At 40.7% G+C, this 19,848-nt stretch overlaps 1 protein-coding gene across 8 annotated transcripts in view; it reads left to right on the forward strand.

Moving 5' to 3' along the window:
- GSAP (gamma-secretase activating protein) overlaps nt 1-19,848 on the forward strand; it is an 84,909-nt gene that overhangs the window by 5,501 nt on the left and 59,560 nt on the right. For all 8 annotated transcript variants that reach the window (XR_004277094.1, XR_004277093.1, XR_004277092.1 and 5 more), the window contains exons 2-6: nt 6,506-6,582; nt 7,701-7,757; nt 10,135-10,204; nt 10,521-10,574; nt 15,884-15,972. Coding sequence is in view for 5 of the 8 variants with exons in the window: in XM_032305922.1 (XP_032161813.1) it covers nt 6,506-6,582; nt 7,701-7,757; nt 10,135-10,204; nt 10,521-10,574; nt 15,884-15,972 (347 nt within the window). In the remaining 3 variants the exon portion in view is untranslated. The remainder of the gene's footprint in view (nt 1-6,505; nt 6,583-7,700; nt 7,758-10,134; nt 10,205-10,520; nt 10,575-15,883; nt 15,973-19,848) is intronic.

Raw genomic sequence — 19,848 nt, forward strand, 5'->3', positions numbered from 1 at the left:
AAAGTCCTGAACACTTTTTGCTAGACTTATCTTTAGATTGTTGTGATATTATGTTGCTTCTATAAATGGTATACTTAAAAAATTACATGTTCTAGCTGTTACTGCTATATAGCAACACAATGGATTTTATGTATTAATTTTTTAGCCAGTGCTTAATTCTCTACTGCCATGTATCAATATCAAGAAACTAAGAAAGAGTCTGCAGTCTGCAAATTTTCTAAGGTTTAAATGTCGTATGTGTTTAAGACCAGAAAGAATGTAGGTTTTCTTGCCTGTATTTTCTTGTCTGCTCTGATTACTCTTGGACCTGTGATACACCAGATTGATTCATCTTTCAGATACTGTAATCATTCGTCTTTACTAGAGAAGTGATCTATTTTACCAGGTGACTGATTTAAGAACAATATTTTCTTATTGCCTCCTGTATACCCCATCCCACCACCCTGCAGACAGGTTTTGGGGGCCAGAGTTCTGGTTTTGACAGATTGTCTTTATCGTTAATATTCTCTCCTTCACTTTCCCCTACCTTCCTCGTCTCCTTTTCTAATTCTCATGCCTTTTTGTTGCTTAGCTAATCACCCCATCCTTGGTTTTTTTCATTTTAATCAGAATATGGGTGTAAATCACATAATGATGTTGATAACTTGAGGAATTATAATATCTGGTCATGTTGAGCCAAGGATTTATGTGAATTATTTGCAGAATAGACTTGTCATAAGTAGAATCATATTTTAGCACCTCCTGATCTATATAAAAGGAATCAATTCAAATTTTTGTATCAGGCTCTGAGGTGACTCCCCCCGCCTCTTCCTAGTATGGTCACTCGAAAACAAACACTTTTATCTGATTTTTGTCTCAAAGATGTTGGGCACAAAATTTACACATGTGGCTAACATCTTCCTATAAAGTGAAATCACTTGTGTTTAGCAAAGAGCTTGAAATGGACAAGATTATCTGACCAACCAGCTTTAGTTTTTTTTTTCAGCTTTAATTTGACATGAACTATGACTTGCCAGCACCTTTAGTATTGAGGTACTCTCCTTTTCTCTAATAGGTTTACTTATGCAAGTATCTACATTTTTTCTTCATGAGCTTTGAGGACACTGAACTGTAAAATTAAACCACATTTCCTCATTTGAATTGCTAAACTTCCTCCTCTGGACTTTCCAGCAATAAACTACTAGGAGAAGAGTCAGAATGAATAAGCAAAGAGGTTATTGAATACTCCTTTCAGAAGGGTGTGTCTAAACCGTGAGCAACTAATCCGGGGAGGAAGGGCTGATGGGTTAATAGCGTGTGGTGAGACACTGGTCTCTGGATTTCCAACATTGCCAAATTTGTCTAATTCAAATGTTCTTGAGATGAGAACCAAGTACTTCATTATAGGATAATTTTAAGACTATAGTTATTACTACCTAACAGATCCACGACAGTGGATTTTATTATTTATTTCAACTTTGTCATGGTTACATTATAACCTGGTCCTAGTTATGCTGTCTAATGGATATTGTTTAACAGATTGTACGAATATGTAGTTCAGTGGTTCTCAACCCTGGCTACACATTACAATTACATGGAGAATTAAAAAAAAAAAAAAAAAAAAGACACTCACACACCTTAGAGACTGGGCTCCCCACCCAGCCTAGTAAAATCAGGTTATTTGGGGTAGGTCTTGGACATCTGTGCAGATTTTTTTTTTAAAGATTTTATTTATTTATTTGTCGGAGAGAGAGTGAGCACAGACAGGCAGAATGGCAGGCAGAGGCAGAGGGAGAAGCAGGCTCCCTGCCGAGCAAGGAGCCCGACGTGGGACTTAATCCCAGGATGCTGGGATCATGACCTGAGCCGAAGGCAGTCGCCCAACCAACTGAGCCACCCAGGCGTCCCCATCTGTGTACTTTTAAAAGCTCCCCGAATCATTCTAACCTAAAGCCAGAGTTGAGAACCACTGGTCTAATGGAACAAGCATATATAATTTGTTATAAACTGTACTTCGGGATTTTTTTTCTCTTAATTGTTTAGTGTTTTGAAAATAGATGTGCTTGTGCAAGTAAATTGAATTTTCTTGGCAAGATTTCTTGTAAAGGAGTTTCTTATCTTAGCTGAAACCTTTTAAGTATACTTTTGAGAGGTCTCTACCAGCATCCTTATAATCTTGAAAGAAAAAAATAACCCTCAAAATATTGGCACGTTGCATTCTAGAAGTTTTGAGTCATGTGCAGGATGAAAAGTAACTCCCTGAAATTCTCTTTGGATGTCTACAAAATCTACCTTAGATGATTTTTCAGTAATTATCCCTTGTCCCATTGTAAGCATGATACAGAAAACTTAGTTCATTCTGCTCATGTTTTTTTCTAGGCTTGAGATTAGTCAGTGCCACGTTCTCGATATGATATTGAACAAGTATCTGAACCTCACTGGAACTCAATTGTTCTCTTAGTACAGTGGGCCTTTAATTCCTGACACGGTATGGGTGAGATAGAAAGAAATCTGTAAATTGTTCAGTGCTATTTAGCAATAAGCTATTGAATCATACTGTTCTCCGAAGAGACTAGGTGATTATCCTTATTTTTTCATTAGTGGAAAGTGTGTCTGACAGCTCAATAAACACTGAAAAGTGTATATGTGTATTAAAGTATGTTAAAGTGTATTTAAAAGTGTATTTTGGGGTACCTGGGTGGCTCAGTGGGTTAAAGCCTCTGCCTTCGGCTCAGGTCATGATCTCAGGGTCCTGGGATTGAGCCCTGCATCAGGCTCTCTGCTCAATGGGGAGCCTGCTTCCTCCTCTCTCTCTCTCTGCCTGCCTCTCTGCCTACTTGTGATCTCTCTCTGTCAAATAAACAAAATCTTTTTTAAAAAAAGTGTATTTTGTATTAAAAAACAAAACAAAACAAAACACCAAAAACAGCACTTCCCCACTCCCTTTGCCTGACCCCTGGAAGACCCAGGCAGCTTCTTCCTGGGAGGGGTGGGGAAGATGTCAGGATGATTCTTTTTTTTTTTTTTTTAAAGATTTTATTTATTTATTGACAGACAGAGATCACAAGTAGGCAGAGAGGCAGGCAGAGAGAGAGAGGAGGAAGCAGGCTCTCCGCTGAGCAGAGAGCCCAATGTGGGGCTCGATCCCAGGACCCTGGGATCATGACCTGAGCTGAAGGCAGAGGCTTTAACCCACTGAGCCACCCAGGCGCCCCAAGGATGATTCTTTAACTTTCTGTAAAATCTGCTCTTTGTCTTTTCAAATGTTTCCCACCCCCAACTCCAGTGCAAGGGTCTAGGTCACCAATTATCCTTGTTTTTTATCCTGTTTTTTCCTTTTTTGGGGGGAGGGAGGGACAGCAGAAGAGGGAAAGAGAACATCTTAAGCAGGTTTCACGCAACATGGAGCCTAATGCAGGGCTCGATCTTACCACCCTGAGATCATGACCTGAGTTGAAATCAAGAGTCATTTGCTCAGCTGACTGAGCCACCCAGGCATCTGCTGTTCTGTTCTTTTTTATTCAAGAATACAAACTAAAATTTGCCCTGAGTTGTAGAATACTTTGCATATGTTTTGTCTGAATATTGAAACTTGTCATAATCAATATAATATTTTTTTATTTTTTTAAAAGATTTTATTATTTAATGAAAAGAGAGACAGCAAGAGAGGGAACATAAGCAGGGGGTGTGGGAAAGGGAGAAGTAGGCTTCTTGCTATGCAGGGATCCCATTGAGGGGCTGGATCCCAGGACCCTGGGATCATCAACTGAGCCAAAGGCAAACACATGACTGAGCCCCCCGGGCCCCCCTAACATAATATTTTAACATCTAAAACACTATTCCTGTGTAGGGAAAATGACTCAAGTTTAAGCAATTTGATTTTGAGGAAACTGAGGAAATGTATTTCTGTCTAATTGATGATAATTACCAAAGCTGTATCTACTAATGTTTAAATCCTTGAATTATAGAATTGAGAGGAATATACTAAAATTTTAGCTGAAACATGATGGTGAATTAACTTTCAAGTTAAATGTTTTGTGTAAAGAATCTTTCTCTCTTTGAGTTAAAGTATGGCTTTCATACAGAAAAGTACACAAATCATAAATGCACATCTTGGTTGATTTTCACAAAGTGAAACACATCCATGTAACTAGCACTCAGAGCGGGAAAGAGAACATTAATAGAACCGCAAAGTTCCCCTTCATGTTCCTTTCCAGCAATCATTCATCTAGCATCATAGATTCATTTTGCATAAATTAAATCATATAGTTTATACCTTTCTTAGGAGGGGGGAACTAACTGGCTATTATTTATATTGTATGTTACAGCGAGTTATTTATTATGATTGTTGTACAATAGTCCATTGTTTGATATCCCACAATTTATTCATTCTTTTTACTTAATGAATATTTTGGATTTCCAGTTCAGGCTATGATGAATCAGAGTGCTACAGAAGTTACATGTGTCATTTGCTGAAATATATGTATATTTCCACTGCATATATGTTCAGCTTCAGTAGCTACGAGTTTTCCAATTTACATTCCTGTTAACAGTGTATGAGAGTTTCAGTTCCTTCACATTTCTTGGCATCACATAATATGAAAATGTAGCAAGTCAAGGATTTGTATTGTAATCTTTGGGGTGACTAATGAAAGACTAGAAAAGAATATATAACTGATAATAAGTAGGAGAATGAAATAGTAGATTTTTTATTCATCCAGAAGAAGGCAAGGAAAGACTAAAACAATTGAGTCACATAAAAAAGAAAACTTAATGTGATTGATCCAAACCCCAAATACCGGTAATTAAATGTAAGTGGACTGGGCACCTGGGTGGCTCAGTGGGTTAAAGCCTCTCCCTTCAGCTCAGGTCATGATCCCAGGGTCCTGGGATCGAGCCCCACATTGGGCTCTCTGCTCAGCGGGGAGCCTGCTTCCTCCTCTCTCTGACTGCCTCTCTGCCTACTTGAAATCTCTGTCTGTCAAATAAATAAATAATCTTTTAAAAAAAAATGTAAGTGGACTACCTACTTACTCTAAAGGATATTGCTTGTAAGATTACATATCTTAGGTTTAAGGACACAGGAAGAGTAATAATAAAAGGATAGAAAAAAATTATATGAATGCTAACCAAAAGAAAGCTGATGTTGCTATACTGATAGCAAAGTAAATGTAAAATCAGAAATATTAAAGATAAAGGAACTTTTATAGTAAATAAAAAGGTTAACTCGTCCAGCTTCCGTTTAAAAAGCATGTGTGATTTTTTTATGTGCAACCCTAAGCAACTGCAAAAGCTTTATGTGGCAGGCCTCCTGCGGGGGAAGCTGCCCTCCCCAAACCAGACTTGGTGCCTAGCCAGTGAGCTGCAGTTCCTGAAGGGAGTTATAGTTAAGACTCAGGCCCCCCTGGCTGGATGTCTTCATATCCAGAGCTGTATCCTCAGCCCAGGAACCTTCCCTCAGAGGCCTCATATCAGGAGCCATCAGTAGAGACCCTCCTCAAGTACCTCTGTTGATACTACCTCCGTAGGAAAAGGAGGGGAACCTTGAAGATATCTTTTTCTCCACTTTCACTCAGTACTTTTCCACTCTTAGCATTTCTTCCTCTCCCTGCCCTGAGCCACAGAGGCCACAACACTGTGGGAGTCTTTTGTTGAGGGCGTTTGTTCAGCAGTGAGAGATTCCCCACCTCTCCGCCCCGATCTACCTGACCCCCCACTAGCATGTCGTTGCATGGGGAGAAGTGAACTGGGAAGTTGGTGCTTTCTCTGATATGGACTCTTGCTTATACTGTCACAGCCGAGGGATAACAGGCTTGACTATTACTTGCTTTTTCACCTTGTTGCTTTAATCGACTGCTGGGACACCAGGCAGTTCTCCTGAGTTCCTGATAGGTTAATCCACCAGGAAGCAATAACAGTTCTCAGTTCTTATGCCTCTAACAACATAGCTTCAAAATACATATGGCAAAACTAACAGATACTTGACTGAAGTGTAAGATATACACAGCAAAGTATGTAGGTTAAGAGTGTACAGCTCATTTAGTTATTGCCAAATAAATATCAGTATACAACACATGCAGCATTAGCAGCTCCTTAGAAGGCCTCCCTACACATACCTCCCAATCACTAGTCCTCTCCTCTTCCCTAAAAGTCACAACTATTCTGACCTCTTACACAATAGATTAGTTTGCCTATTTTAGAACTCTGTATAATGGAATCATCAGTATGTGTTCCTTTTTACTTGGCTTTTACTTGTTCGATATGTTTTTTTTAATAGTCCCTGTTGGGGGCCCTGAGTGGCTCAGTCAGTTAAGCATCTGACTTTTGATTTTGGCTCAGGTCATGACCTCAGGTTCATGAGGTTGAGCCCTGGGTTGGGCTCCATGCTGGCTGTGGCGCCTGCTTGAGATTCTTTCTTTCCCTTACCCTCTGCCCCTCCTCCCTGCTCATGTGTATGCTCGCTCTCTTAAAAAAAAAAAAAAAATTCCCTGTTAAATATTAACTTGCTGTTATTCTTTTATTTTAGGTGTTTTGGAAAATAATTATGAGAGCTTACGTATACTAAATGTTGAAAGAAATGAAAATATTATTTATACCTACAAGGTATGTCTATATTCTCTTTTTTTAGTTGTGGTAAGATATATGTAACATAGAATTTACTATTTTAACCATTTATGTTCTTTTTTAAAATAGAATTTCATGCTATATCTTACTGAGGGGTAATGAGTAAGATTGTTGGCATTTGATCTTTAATGCGACTTTTTTATTTTGTGAAATTAAATAAGGTTATTGGAATTCAGTCTTAATGGAATGTCTTGTTTTTTTTTTTTTTTAATAAAAGTTGTGCACAATGTCTGACACTCAGACTCGGTGCTCAGATTTTTTTGAGTAAATGGACAGTTCCATTTTGCAGGAGAAAAAATGCCAAGTGAAAGACATTTAAACCTAATTAATACGTAAGATTTTATCTTTGAGAAAATATTAAATAGGATTACTCAATATCATCTCTTTAGACATAAGAATGCTCAAACTTTTGAGGCATTATTGCTTAAAGTGTTTTCAGTATTAAGTGTTCTAAGGAATAAAAATGTAACTTTACCGGTAACATTACTGTGGTAGGGAAACATGAAAGAATAATTTCAGTAGCCAGCTTGCTTTGCACAGATGTACTACTGTATTTATTTATTAACTAATTTATTTGCTCAATTGTTATTTTAAGTTGGGGCATCTGGCTGGCTCAGTCAGTGGTGCGTGAGACTCTTGATCTTGGGGTTGTGAGTTTGAGCCCCATGTTGGGTGTACATTAATAAAATCTTTTTAAAAAATTAGTTTAAACTGTCTTCTACAAGTATGCTGCATTTAAAGAATGGTATGATTTAAAAAGTTTTATTTACAGGAATATCGTGGACTTGTTTTAGCCACTCCCAATCTCTATCCTATATATTGTCTTGAAGAAATAAATGGAAGTACAAAAACTTTCGCTCCTTTGCCATGCTCTACTACCTCCTAGACAGTGTCCCCCAGATTCACAAAGCTGTATGCTCTGAATCCATTTCACTCTTTGGGCTCATATTACTAGCTGAAAAATGTTTAGTCCCTTTCTGACATGCTACCTTTAGAGTGCTTATTGCTAATATTGATTGAATTATTGCAGGTTTAAGAGTAACATCCTAACTTCCTTAACAATGATATATAATAAATATCTGGTTAATTTTTTAAAGGATGATAAGGGAAATGTCTTCTTTGGATTGTATGACTGCCGAACCAGACAAAATGAGGTAAAAATCACTGTAAATCATAGATTATTCATTAGTTATTGCTTTTAGAGTTTTTTCTTCTTTCTGCCTCCTTTTCGTTTTACAGATTCTCATTCATTTTCAAAAATTTAGTTTTTATTTCTTTGCCTTCTTTCTCTCCTTTACCATCTCTTGGTGCCATTATTTTTAAAAATTAATAAGTAAATGAAGTGCAAGGACTTCTGGACCAAAACGTTATCAGAAGTTTCTTAGTCCTTGGAGACTTAAGCAAATTGGCTCAAATCAGTTATCCAGTATTCTGTAGGAATGTAGGAATGTAGGAAGTCCAGTAACTTCCTGAGATTTGCATGCTCCCAGAAGTTTAGGGTCTCATAATAACCTCTGGCTCTGAGTTCTGTTTCTCTTTAAATTTCACTTCTCTTTCTTCTTAAAGATCCAGGTATAGAACCCAGCTTCCTTTCCTTAATTTTTCCCCACACCACATACATAGAACATTGGTTGATGAGACAGGTCTTATCTAATTCTTGGTGCAAATGTGAAGGATTCATTTTGTGCCTATGTACAAACAACTTACAGTAAGGGAGTAAGAAGTCTGTAAACACATACTGGCACAGAAGTTTCTCCAAAACATACTGTTATGTGAAAACAAAACAAAACAAATTGCCAGAATAATACATTTCATTTATGTTTTTAAAAATTTGTGAGAAAACATAAATATATATTAAAAAGATCTGGAAGACTACAGAGTCAATTATAAGCATGTTTCCTTTTGGAAGGGAGTTCATATGGAGGAGCATAGCAAAGAGCTTTGATTTTTTTATTTGGTGGTATTTGCATGTTTTAAACACTGAGACTATGTTTTGTTATTTTATAATTAAAAGAGTAAAACACTAAAAGTTAAGTGTATACATTCATGATTCTTCTTACTTGCAGATTAGAATCTCTCAGAGTAAGAGTCAAGGTAAACCAAAATGTGTCTCACATGAATTGAGAGCCTCCTTTTTCACTCAAAGTTCACTTTTTCTAATCAAGCATTTCGTGACAACATTTTTCATCAGCTTCTAGCCATAGGATTCTAGTGTGTTCTCAGTGCTTTTGTAAATCTGCAAGTATTATTACCTTCCTAATACTCCTGCTGCATGTTGTTTCTCATAGCCTGGTCTCTACTGAGGTCTAAGACTCTTTTTTTTTTTTTTTTTTAAAGATTTTATTTATTTATTTGACAGAGAGAGAGAGAGATCACAAGTAGGCAGAGAGGCAGGCAGAGAGAGGAGGAAGCAGGCTCACTGCTGAGCAGAGAGCCCAATGTGGGGCTCGATCCCAGGACCCTGAGATCATGACCTGAGCTGAAGGCAGAGGCTTAACCCTCTGAGCCACCCCGGCACCCCAGGTCTAAGACTCTTGATCTTTTCTTACCTTCTGAGGGTATTGTAAGGGAGTTTGCCTAATGTAACTGCAATTGTCTTCATTTCCTCAAATTTGCATATCATATCCTCCTGCATGACCATTTTCATTTTCTTTAATATTTAATAAGGAAATGGAATCTTGCAACATTTCAAACAGCAAGAAAATTTTTAAAAGAGTAAGTAAAAATAGAAGATTACTTTGCCAAGGCTCTGAATATCAGAGTCTTTCAGTAGATGCACTTGTGATAGTCTCTTAGACATAGTTAAATGTTATCATAGTTAGGTAACTTGATTAAAATTTTATTTTCTCAATAATTATAATAGCTGACTTCTGAGGGCTTATTACAGGTGACAGGCATTGTATAAGTGCTTTGTATGGATTATCTCAGTTGATCCTTCTAAGGATTTCATGAAATAGGTATTGTGATTTTTATTTTACTGATTAGAAAGATTGGATAACTTGTCCAGGGGTGCCTGGGTGGCCCAGTTGGTTAAGCGTCTACCTTTGGCTGAGGTCGTGATCCTAGGGTCCTGGGATGGAGCCCATATTAGACTCCCTGCTCAGTGGGGAGTCCACTTCTCCCTCTCCCTCTGCCCCTCCACTTGCTTGTGGTCTCTTTCTCAAAAAAATAAATAAAATCTTAAAAAAGAAAAATAGAAGAACAACAACAACTTGTCCTTAGTTACACAGCCTGCAAGTAGCACAACTAGAAATTGATCCTAGGTCCAGCCTGGCTCCAAGGTCTAGGCTTTTAGCCTCTAGGCCAAGTTGCCTCATGGTTAAGCTTCAGGGCCTCCTATGGCCTACAGTTGCAAACTTTTCTCTTAAAAAATAATCTGGAACTTCTCAGTATGGATAAACTGGTTAATTGATGGTTCTTTACTAAAATGTCTGGCCAACATGATACCACCATGATAACTGGGAATTTGAATTCTAAAATTGTTCTTTAATACAAAACTCCCAAATTAAAAAAATCATTTTGTTTTCACAGCATCTCTATACATTTGAGAAAGACTTGCACGTTGTCAGTTGCTCTGTCAACAGTGAGAGAACTTTGCTTGGTAAGTTGAACTCTTTTATTGCTACATGTCAAGAACTAAACTACATTTGTTGAGTTTGAACTTTTGCAACATTTGACTATTCTATGACAATGATTTTCTGGGAAAAGATGCTCTTGGGAGGTTAATTTTGAACTAAAAAATCTGTGTAGTCTACTTACAAAAAAAAGAATGCTTTCTGCATTACCTTAATCATCCACTGACAGATCCTTTGAGCGCTCACTTACTTCAGGTATAAAGTGGTAGATTTTAACCAGCCACTGCGTGGATCATTTGCTAATGGATGGTTTTTTTTGTTTTTTTTTTCTTTTTCCACTAGCGGCAAGTTTAGTTCATTTTACTAAAGAAGGAAGAAAGAACGAGCTTCAACCAGGTATGACATTCTATTTTTTTAGTGCCTGTTGAAAGATGAAGATTTATTCACTACTAAGTCAAATCACAAGCAACTTTACAAATAGCTTTATCTCAGAATAAAAAGGCAAAGGTCATGTCAAGCATGAAAGTGTTCTGCAATTTTTTTCTCAAGTAAACAAGAGAATACAGAATATAATGTGACAGTGAATAGTAGAGGTATTAAAAAGGCAGTTAGCACCTGCAGACAAATAAACACTGAGAACATACTAGAACCCTGTGGTCAGAAGGTGGTGTAAAAAGGGCTGGGAAGGGGTTCATATCCCTTCAAGAATATCATTTTTTTTTTAAATCCGATGAGCCGTTAACCCATACCTAATACACTGTGAATAGACCATCAATTCTAAATAAAAATTCTCATTTGCCAGGACCCACTCTGTAGTTTATTATCTATGTGATATTCCCTCCTTTTTAACATTTTGTGCCATCCATCTGTCCAGAGCTCAACAAGTGAGTGCCTGCAGTGGGTGAGGCACTCTGCATATGAGAGAGTAGCAGGTGCCCTCACGGTGAGCTCTGGGGACTAAGGGGTGGGTGGCGGTATGCCATGGAGCTTGGTCCCATCTTCAGAGGAGGGCTCTAACCCCAGGGGACCAGCTTTTCAATTTACCAAGGGAAGTATGAACTTTTGTGTAAAACTTTAATTTTTAAATGTTGGCTCAAATATTTTTAAGAAATTCTGCTCAGGCCTTTTTGGCCCTTATTTCTTTTAGCCTCAGGTAACCTTTATTTTTCTGGCAAACCCAGTGGAACCTATATTCTTTACATGATGTTTACCGGCTATGCCTGATTGTCATGCAGAACAGTGACGATTATGTATGTTATAAAAGGTACTTTCAGGGGTGCCTGCTAAGCATCTGCCTTCGGCTCACCTCACGGTCCCAGAGTTCTGGGATTGAGCCCAAATCAGGCTTGCTGCTCAGTGGGGAGTCTGCTTTTCCCTCTCCCTGTGCCCCTCCCCTCACTCATGCTCTCTTTCTCTTGCAAATATATAACATCTTTTTAAAAAAAAAATAAAATATACTTTCAGATGAACTTCTTTGTAAGTTTTATTAAATTAAATCCTATTCAGGGGGCTCCTGTGTGGCTCAGTCATTTAAGCGTCTGACTCTTGGTTTTGGCTTGGGTTATGATCTCGGGATCATGAGCCCCATAACGGGCTCCGTGCCCAACGAGAAGTCTCTTTGAGGCACTCTCCCTCTCCCTCTGCCCCTCTCCTCAGCTCTCTCTTTCTCTCTAAAATCAATAAATCTTAAAAAAAAAAAATCCCATTCAGGTCTGTTTACTCAGTCTTTAAAGTTTGATGCCCTTCCAGTGAGATTATCTGATCACGTCTTTCAGCATACTAGAAGGAATGTCGTTAGGTGTATTGTATTGGCTTCCTGATGCTTTCTGTCTTGTCAGTTCACCTGACAAGTTCACCTGGCCAGCTGCTGCAGTAAGAGCCCGCGCTGCCCAGACTGAATTTGACAGACAGCACCTTAACTCGGCTGCTCGGCCTGCTTCTTGCTTTTTGCCCAGAGCCGGTGGGAAAATACTCACTCTCTGTGCGTGTGCGGCCTGGAAGAGTGGCTGGGAAGGATTCCCCATAGGACAAGCCGTGACCAATGATGGGGCAAGACGAGCAGAAGGATAAATACTCCCCTTTCTGTCCTGGCAGTGGATAATTCTGAGGTGTCCTCCATGCAGCTCAAGTCCGGAGGTGGTCACGAATTTGATAGTCCTGCTTGCTGTTTCACGCTCCCTGCTCCCTCACATCATAGCCCTCTTGTCTTAGTTTGGGTTTTCCCTCTAAGTAGAGCTGAGGCAAGCATCTGAATGCAGTTAGTTTATTTGAGGGATGATCCTAGGAAGCGCTGTTAGGGGAGCCTTTAAACAGATCTGAATGAAGGGAGGGAGCAAGCACGCGGCTGTGAGGAAGGCACACTTCTGACACGGACAACACCAGCACAAAGGTCCTGGGGCCAGAGTGTACTTGGTGGACTTGCTGATAAGGATGGCGAGGAGGTCAATGAGGCTGAACAAAAAAAAGGGCAGAGTGGTAGGAACTGAAGCCAGAGGAAAACAGGGCTGAAGTATAGGCAGATCATAGAGACCCTACAAGGCCTTTGTTCATTTAAGAGTTCAGAAATGATGTGACCAGAAAGCACTGTAGACTTTGTTATGGCGTTTTGTCCTTTGAACAAATATTTTGGAAAGCCTTATTTTATCTGCCCATGAATGACCCGAAAAGTCATTCGATTATAAAGTGTAGTTTGCCTGGAGCTAATGTTTAACACTCTGTTGCTTATAATGAGATTTTTCCCTTGCAACTGAGACAAACTGTAACATCTTCCACATGAACAAGATAAGGTCCTTTGGTCCACAAACTTGGCAACACAGTTTTTATCCATAGTGCTTCTCTTCTTGGCTGTGGCTGTGGCAGATTAATGTTTAGTTTAGGAAGCAGTAAAAGAGGAGGCGCCTAGCTGGCTCAGTCAGTAGAACATGCAGCTTCTGATCTCAGGGTTGTGAGTTCAAGCCCCATGTTGGGCATAGAGCTTACTTAAAAGAAAAAAAGATAATGGAAGAAGAACAGGACCTAGCTGCCCCCTTCACCCTGCCATGGAGTCGCATTTGCCTCAGGCACAGTGCTGGCCTGCCGGGCAGCTATGGGGGTAGCCACATGTGCTGGGCCCCACTGCCCTGAGACTCCTGAGGCCCCCTGCACCATTATAGTCAAGAGCAGCGGATGCTCCATGGAACTGTGGTTTGGTTCAGGAGCTCCAGGAACCAAAGCTGCTTCTGATCCAGACCCTGCTAGACTCTTCCAACCTTGGCATCATGTGTCTTCACTTGCATCAGACCAGATTCTTTTGCCCACCCTCTACCCTCCCCATGCCATGCCCATCCTTAGGCTTTTTTTTTTTTTTAAATTTTTTTTCAATTTATTTAAACTTAAAAAAACAAAGCAGTGTACTTGTTTCTTCCATTCTCCCCCTCACCTCTTGTAACTGCCAGTTTGTTTTCTGTATCTATGAACTTGGGGATTTCTTTCCTTTTTCTAGGAGCCCACGCATTAGAGAAATGATATGGTATTTGTCCTTCTCTGATTTCACTTAGTGACTTGCCCTCAAGATCCTTCCAAATTGTCACTTTTGCTCCTGCTGTCTCTACTTTTTGTAATATCCACAGCCTGTCTGGATCTGCCGTACCCTATGGTGATGCCCTCCCAGGCTCCGCTGACATCTGGATTCTCAGACTTCCTAAGACTTTAAGCACTTCTTGGAATCATGGACTTTCGTGACTGACAGTGGTTGTAGATCGGTAGATCCAATTCTCTAGTTTTTGCCTTCTTTAATAACAGGGCTCGGAAGCCTAGGAATACTTTGTCCTTTCTGAAAAGTGTCTGTTAGGTTAGCAGCAGAGTATAAACTGGAACAGATGTCTCTAGAGTCCTAATCCAGAATACGTCATATAACACCATGAAAGCCCATGGTATGTTACTGAGAGAAATTCCTGTTTGCATGATTACTTTTATCATTATGCTTATTAGTTAGGTGTCGGGCTGCCCCCCCAAAAGGGAAAAATCAGTGTAGGAAGATGGTTTCTGTTCTTGAAAATCCTCCCATTTTAAAATCAGATGAATTTAGTTGATGGCTGGTTATCAAGTTCCCTAGCAAAAAGTCTAAATTCTTTTACTCCTCCTCCGAGGAGGTTCCCCTGTCTGTCCTGTAAAAAAAAATTTTTTTTCCAAATTGGGATATATAAACTTCTAGGGGAAGACATTAAATAGCCAAATGTCAGCTTGTACCACTTAATATAGTAACTGGAATTATTAATTTAATTATTTACACAATGTAAAATAACATAATAAGGAAAATTGCTTTTTTTCTCATTCTCACATTTCACAAAGAATTTCTGTTTTTCTTCTCAAGCATCTTTGCACTAATATCTTTTTTTAAAAAAAGATTTTATTTACTTATTAGAGGGAGAGAGAACAAGCACATGTTAGTGGGGAAAGCAGCAGAGGGGGAGGGAGAAGGTGGGGGAAAGAATCTCAAGCAGACTCTCTACTGAGCATGGAGCCCGATGTAGGGCTCAGTCTCACAACCCCGAGACCCTGACCTGAGCCGAAATCAAGAGTCAGATGCTCGACCCACCAAGCCACCCAGGCACTCTGACACCAATGTCTTTCTTATTCCTAGAGACATTTTTTTTTTTCTTTTTTGAGTTATCAAGTAGATTACCAACACTCCTCACCTTTACCTCTGTCCCAGTTACTGGAAGGATAGCCCTTTGACCTGACATCTGATCCTATCACTGGGAATTTTATCCTAAGCTCGAAGTACCACTGACCAAGCAATATTTGATTTTCACTTGTTCTGTCCTTGTATATTTGGGATCCCACATAGTAACTCACTGTCTTGGTTTTTCAATCATCTTTAAAAGGCATGTTTACAAAGCTATCCAGTGCTTGCCATCCTAAGACCACATCACAGGAATTATTTTCAATTCTTTGCCTTTATTTGCTGTCAGGTTAGTTTCTTAAATAGTGAAAATCGGCATTGACTCAATTCCAGGCTGCTGTGCTGTCCTGAAATTGTACATTTTTATTCAAAAGCCTTGAGAAAGCCCCTGAGAATATTAGTCTTTGTAAGAACTCAGCTCTCAGGCAACTCCTTGTCTGAGGTTTCATCTTGGGGAAGGGGGACTGTTGGCCTAAATGTGGATATCTGTGGTGATCCTGTTCCAGTCTGTGTCCAAGGACTTCCTCCTCGGTGTTATCTTTTATGACATTCACTGCAATGGGACACTGAGGAACTAAGTGGGTCTATATCAGCTAAGCTCCACCACCATCCCAGAGGGAAGCCAGGCCCCTGTCCTCTTCAGCTGCCAGCTGGGGCGTGGTCATGCATTAGAAATATCTTTACGTTTTCACCCACAAGCGCTATTTGCCCTTGTGCTGCAGAATTGGGAGTGATGGTGAATGGAGTTGTGTTTGCTGAGACTTAGAAGCCCAGAGGGCCTGTGAGGCTGTGCTAGGTGGCTGAGGAATGGGCAGGGGCTTGGTCCTCTCTCTGTGTATATCAGTTTCTCCTCCATGAGGTTTTCTTCATCTGTTGCGGGTTTTAAGAACTGTCAAAGTAAATTTTAAGAAAATTACTTTTCCCATTGGAAGAGCTAGCACAATAGGTAACGTATTTATACTTTCAAAGTTCAGACTGCAGTGGAGAAGATGACAAACGGCATTCTGATCTTCCGTTACTAAAAGCTGCTTTTTCTTTCTAGGATCAAAGTGTTTAACTTTGTTGGTTGAAATCCACCCTGTAAACAACGTGAAGGTTCTAAAAGCCGTGGATAGCTACATTTGGGTGCAGGTAAGCACAGAGCACGTGGCTATCATTCATCTCGCTAATCAAAAGGTGTGAAACCTGGAGGCAATGGTGCTTACCGAGTGGCTTCACAGCAATTGTCACATTTAATCCTCAGAGCAATCTGGTAGAAGGGTCTGGCTGGAATTATCCGCTCACCCTTTGCAAACGTGGATATCACACTCAACCCCGCTCCTCTGACTCTGTTTTATCATGGTTTGTGTGAGAGTCATGTAACGTGTTGACTTGGTAATGCTGACTCTCAACACACATCGGAGGTAAGTTTAAAAAATGGTTTCTGTAATGTACTCCTGTAGTTCAGAGTAAATAGGAATAAATGGCTTAATCCCCGACTTTATCAACTCCGTGGAAGGACCCAGAAGCACCATGTGTCTGGGGCACGTGGACCAGACATAGTTTGTTCATTACTCACACGCTCTGAACCTGTGAGTTGTACTACTTACCACAGTCTATTTGTAACACCTAAGTCAGTACTCAGAGCGCTTTTATACTCGTCTGCACACATGCGTGCAGCGGTGAAAAATTTGTCACCTGGCTGAGGCCGACCAAGGTGACGCTCGGCTTCTCGGCTCGCCTCTCTCCCTGTAAATGGGTGTTGTTTTCATGATCTCTTTAGTGCCATGATTTTCACATTTGGGGGCTTTTCGCTGGTGATTTCACTATTGAAACTGTTCCCCACGAAGAGCGCCCGAGAGCTATGTCGGGTGCCTGAGCTCAAGAAGGCTGAGCTGTTGTTTATAGAGAAAATATGTGGGTTAGATATGCTGCGTTCAGGCATGAGATTACAGCGCTGTTGCCCATGAGTTCAATGCTAATGGATCAACAATGTCTATTAAATAAAAGCTCTTTAAAACAGAGCACACATGAAACAAGGTTATGTATTACTTGGTTGGCACATATCCTTGCATTTCCCGTGGGAGCGGCCGTTCGGTATTCCACTCACGGTGGTGTTGGTGGCACTCTGTAGACTGTGCAGGGCTGGAGCGTGACTTCCCCGCGTAACCTGAACCATCTGCTTCTCGTCCCGCCTACCTCCTCCCTGCCTCGAGCCTCTGGGTCTTCCTCTTGCAGTGGGTCAGGAGGGGGCTTCTCTCCCATCTGTCCCCTCTCGTCTTAACCAGCAGCTAGGGCCTGCTTGCAGACAGGGCCTGGCGCCAAGCTCCTGGGCCACCTTCCCCCTCCCCCAGGAAGCTGCTGTGTTGACACTGTCATCAGTACTGGGGTGACTTTGGGACAACCATATCCCTTTTCTGGCATGTTCTTTTGGCTTCCTTAGCATCTCCATCCATGGCTGTGTCTGGCAATGGAGATGTTATTGAACGGTGGAGGTAGCTAAAGGGAATCAGAGCCCTGGAAGGACAAGAGATTTTATAGGTATGTGGTCGCACAGCAGTGCAAATGTATTAACAATTACTGAATTGTATATTTTAAAACAGTTAAAAAGGTGATTTTTCTGCTATGCAAATTTTATCTCAATTTAAAGGAAAAAATTAATAGTACATGACACGTGACTGCTTCCTTAGGCCAAAGGGAAAGTCCCCGTCCAAGTGAAGTAAAACCTGTCCTTGTTGGGGTGCCTGGGTGGCTCGCTCAGTCATTGTGCATCTGCCTTTGGCTCAGGTCATGAGCCCAAGGTCCAGTGATCAAGCCCCCCATCAGGCTCCCTGCTCAGCAGAGAGCCTGCTTCTCCCTCTCCCACTCTCCCTGCTTGTGTTCCTCTTCTTGCTGTCTCTCTCTCTCTCTCTCTCTGACAAATAAATAAATAAATAAAATCTTAAAACAAAACCCTGTCCTTGTTTTGTGGACCCATCTCTGTTCCTAGCCCTTCTCCCTGCTCCTCATGCCTGTCCCTCTGGGGGGAGAAAAATTCCTCAAACCTCCCTCCAGGGCAAACCTCTAACCCCCTTGCCCCCTCCCTCTCCCCTTTACAGAAATGCTATTCATTGTCCACTGAGTTTGGCTTTGCCCTGCAACCTGTCTCCCTTTCCTTACCAAAACACTCATGGTGATCTCCGGTAGTGCGTCCCCAAGTCTGTATGTACAGCCTCGGCCTCCTTCAGAGAGAAACTTTAGCAGGACAGGAATGGGTGGGGCTTGGGTCCCAATATCGTCACTTCTGAGAATTGCCTACCAGCAAGCCCTGCATCTTCCAGAGAGTTCCAGATACCCATCTATAGTACATATCTACCAACTGGAATTACTCATCAGAGTCTAGTTCCATAGTGGTGAAGATAAATATTCCCCTAATATGATGTAATCTATACAGATTTCTACTGACACTGCAAAATCCAAACAAAACTTTGGATTTCTTTTTCTTTTTTTTTTTTTCCTGAAGCCTGTCTGTCTGTAGTCTTACTTCCAGACTCTAGGGCTGCTTCATCATAGAGGGAAAACCTGCACCACCTAAATGGAACTTTTAAAATCATGTTCTTACTGATGGCCACGCAAAGACCAGACAAAAGTTTAGAACTTGTCAGCACCTTTCTCCAGGTCACAGTCCTAAGCAAGCATGCCTTGGCCACCTCTGTGGTCCCAAGGGAGGCTGAATTGTCTTCTGTAGGACTGTCTCCTTGTCATGAGGCACTGAGTGTTTGCTCTTTCATTATCTGTATGGTGTCACTCAGCTTTGCTCCCCGACCCCAGTACACAGTTTCCTGTCTGATATGCACAGTTTCACAAAATCAAGGCATAATTGGTTCTACATTATTTTCTTTCTTTCTTTTCTTTTCTTTTTTTTTTTTTTTAAGATTTTATTTATTTAACAGAGATCACAAGTAGGCAGAGAGAGAGGAGGAAGCAGGCTCTCTGCTGAGCAGAGAGCCCGATGTGGGGCTCGATCCCATGACCCTGGGATCATGACCTGAGCTGAAGGCAGAGACTTTAACCCATTGAGCCACCCAGGCACCCCGTTTCTACATTATTTTCATAGCTGAGTTCTGCATTGCTATCTATTGTATAATTTTGAAGTTTTTGCTGTGGAGAAATGGTGTATAGTTAATGTTTTGTTTCTCAATTCTAAAAAGGAAACTTGACAATGGACAATTTGAAAAATTTACCAGTTGTATTTCCATTTCGTCAGCACAAAAAGTTAGGGCACCAGGGAATATCTTTTGTCAAAATTTTTCCTAGTCTTTAGAGAGGCTGCTGACTATAAAATAGGGACCTAAAAGGGTTATATTCTTTCATTGTGCTTTGAGGGTTGGAGGGAAAAACCAAAATCCACTGGTGGATCCTATCTTGTAAGCTGTCTTTAATGTTACAAAACAAAACTGCTCATTTCTAGTTACCCTTTTGATGATGAAAGAATTAAGTCACTGGAGTCATCCTAGGACGCTTTTCAAACCTCATTTTCACGGCTCGTAGCGTCAGGTCCGTGTTTCTGGCTGACTGCTTTGTCCTGTGGGCTGGCACATATGGGAGGGCACAGACAAGGAGGAATGGGGTGGATCAAGCCTTTTCTTCCTGGGGCAGTCATTCTATTATTTGAGGCTTGTAAATCCTCCACCACAGATCACGCTGTGACTCACCGTTCTTTCTTGGAAAGTCCCGTGTTACGTTGTGCTTTGTCTCTTGGATGGGGGACTACTTTGGAAGTTGTCGGAGAGCTTGTGTTTACTGGGTTGTCAAATTAAATATGACGCTTAGTTGCAAAACAGACGTATTGATCACTTTTTTTGTGCACGTGGAAAAGAACTTTCTGTACAGCTGTTGCTTATATTGTTTCTGATTGGCTTCAGAATCACGTATTCCAAAATAGGGAGCCTCATCTCTAGAAATAGCTTCTACTTTAACCTTGTGGAAATGAATTATGGCGGACCTGCCGTCAATTTCCCCCTGGAAACTGAGCTCCTGAAAGTGTTT

This window comes from Mustela erminea, chromosome 11 (assembly GCF_009829155.1).
Source record: "Mustela erminea isolate mMusErm1 chromosome 11, mMusErm1.Pri, whole genome shotgun sequence".
In the NCBI taxonomy this organism is placed as follows: domain Eukaryota; kingdom Metazoa; phylum Chordata; class Mammalia; order Carnivora; family Mustelidae; genus Mustela; species Mustela erminea.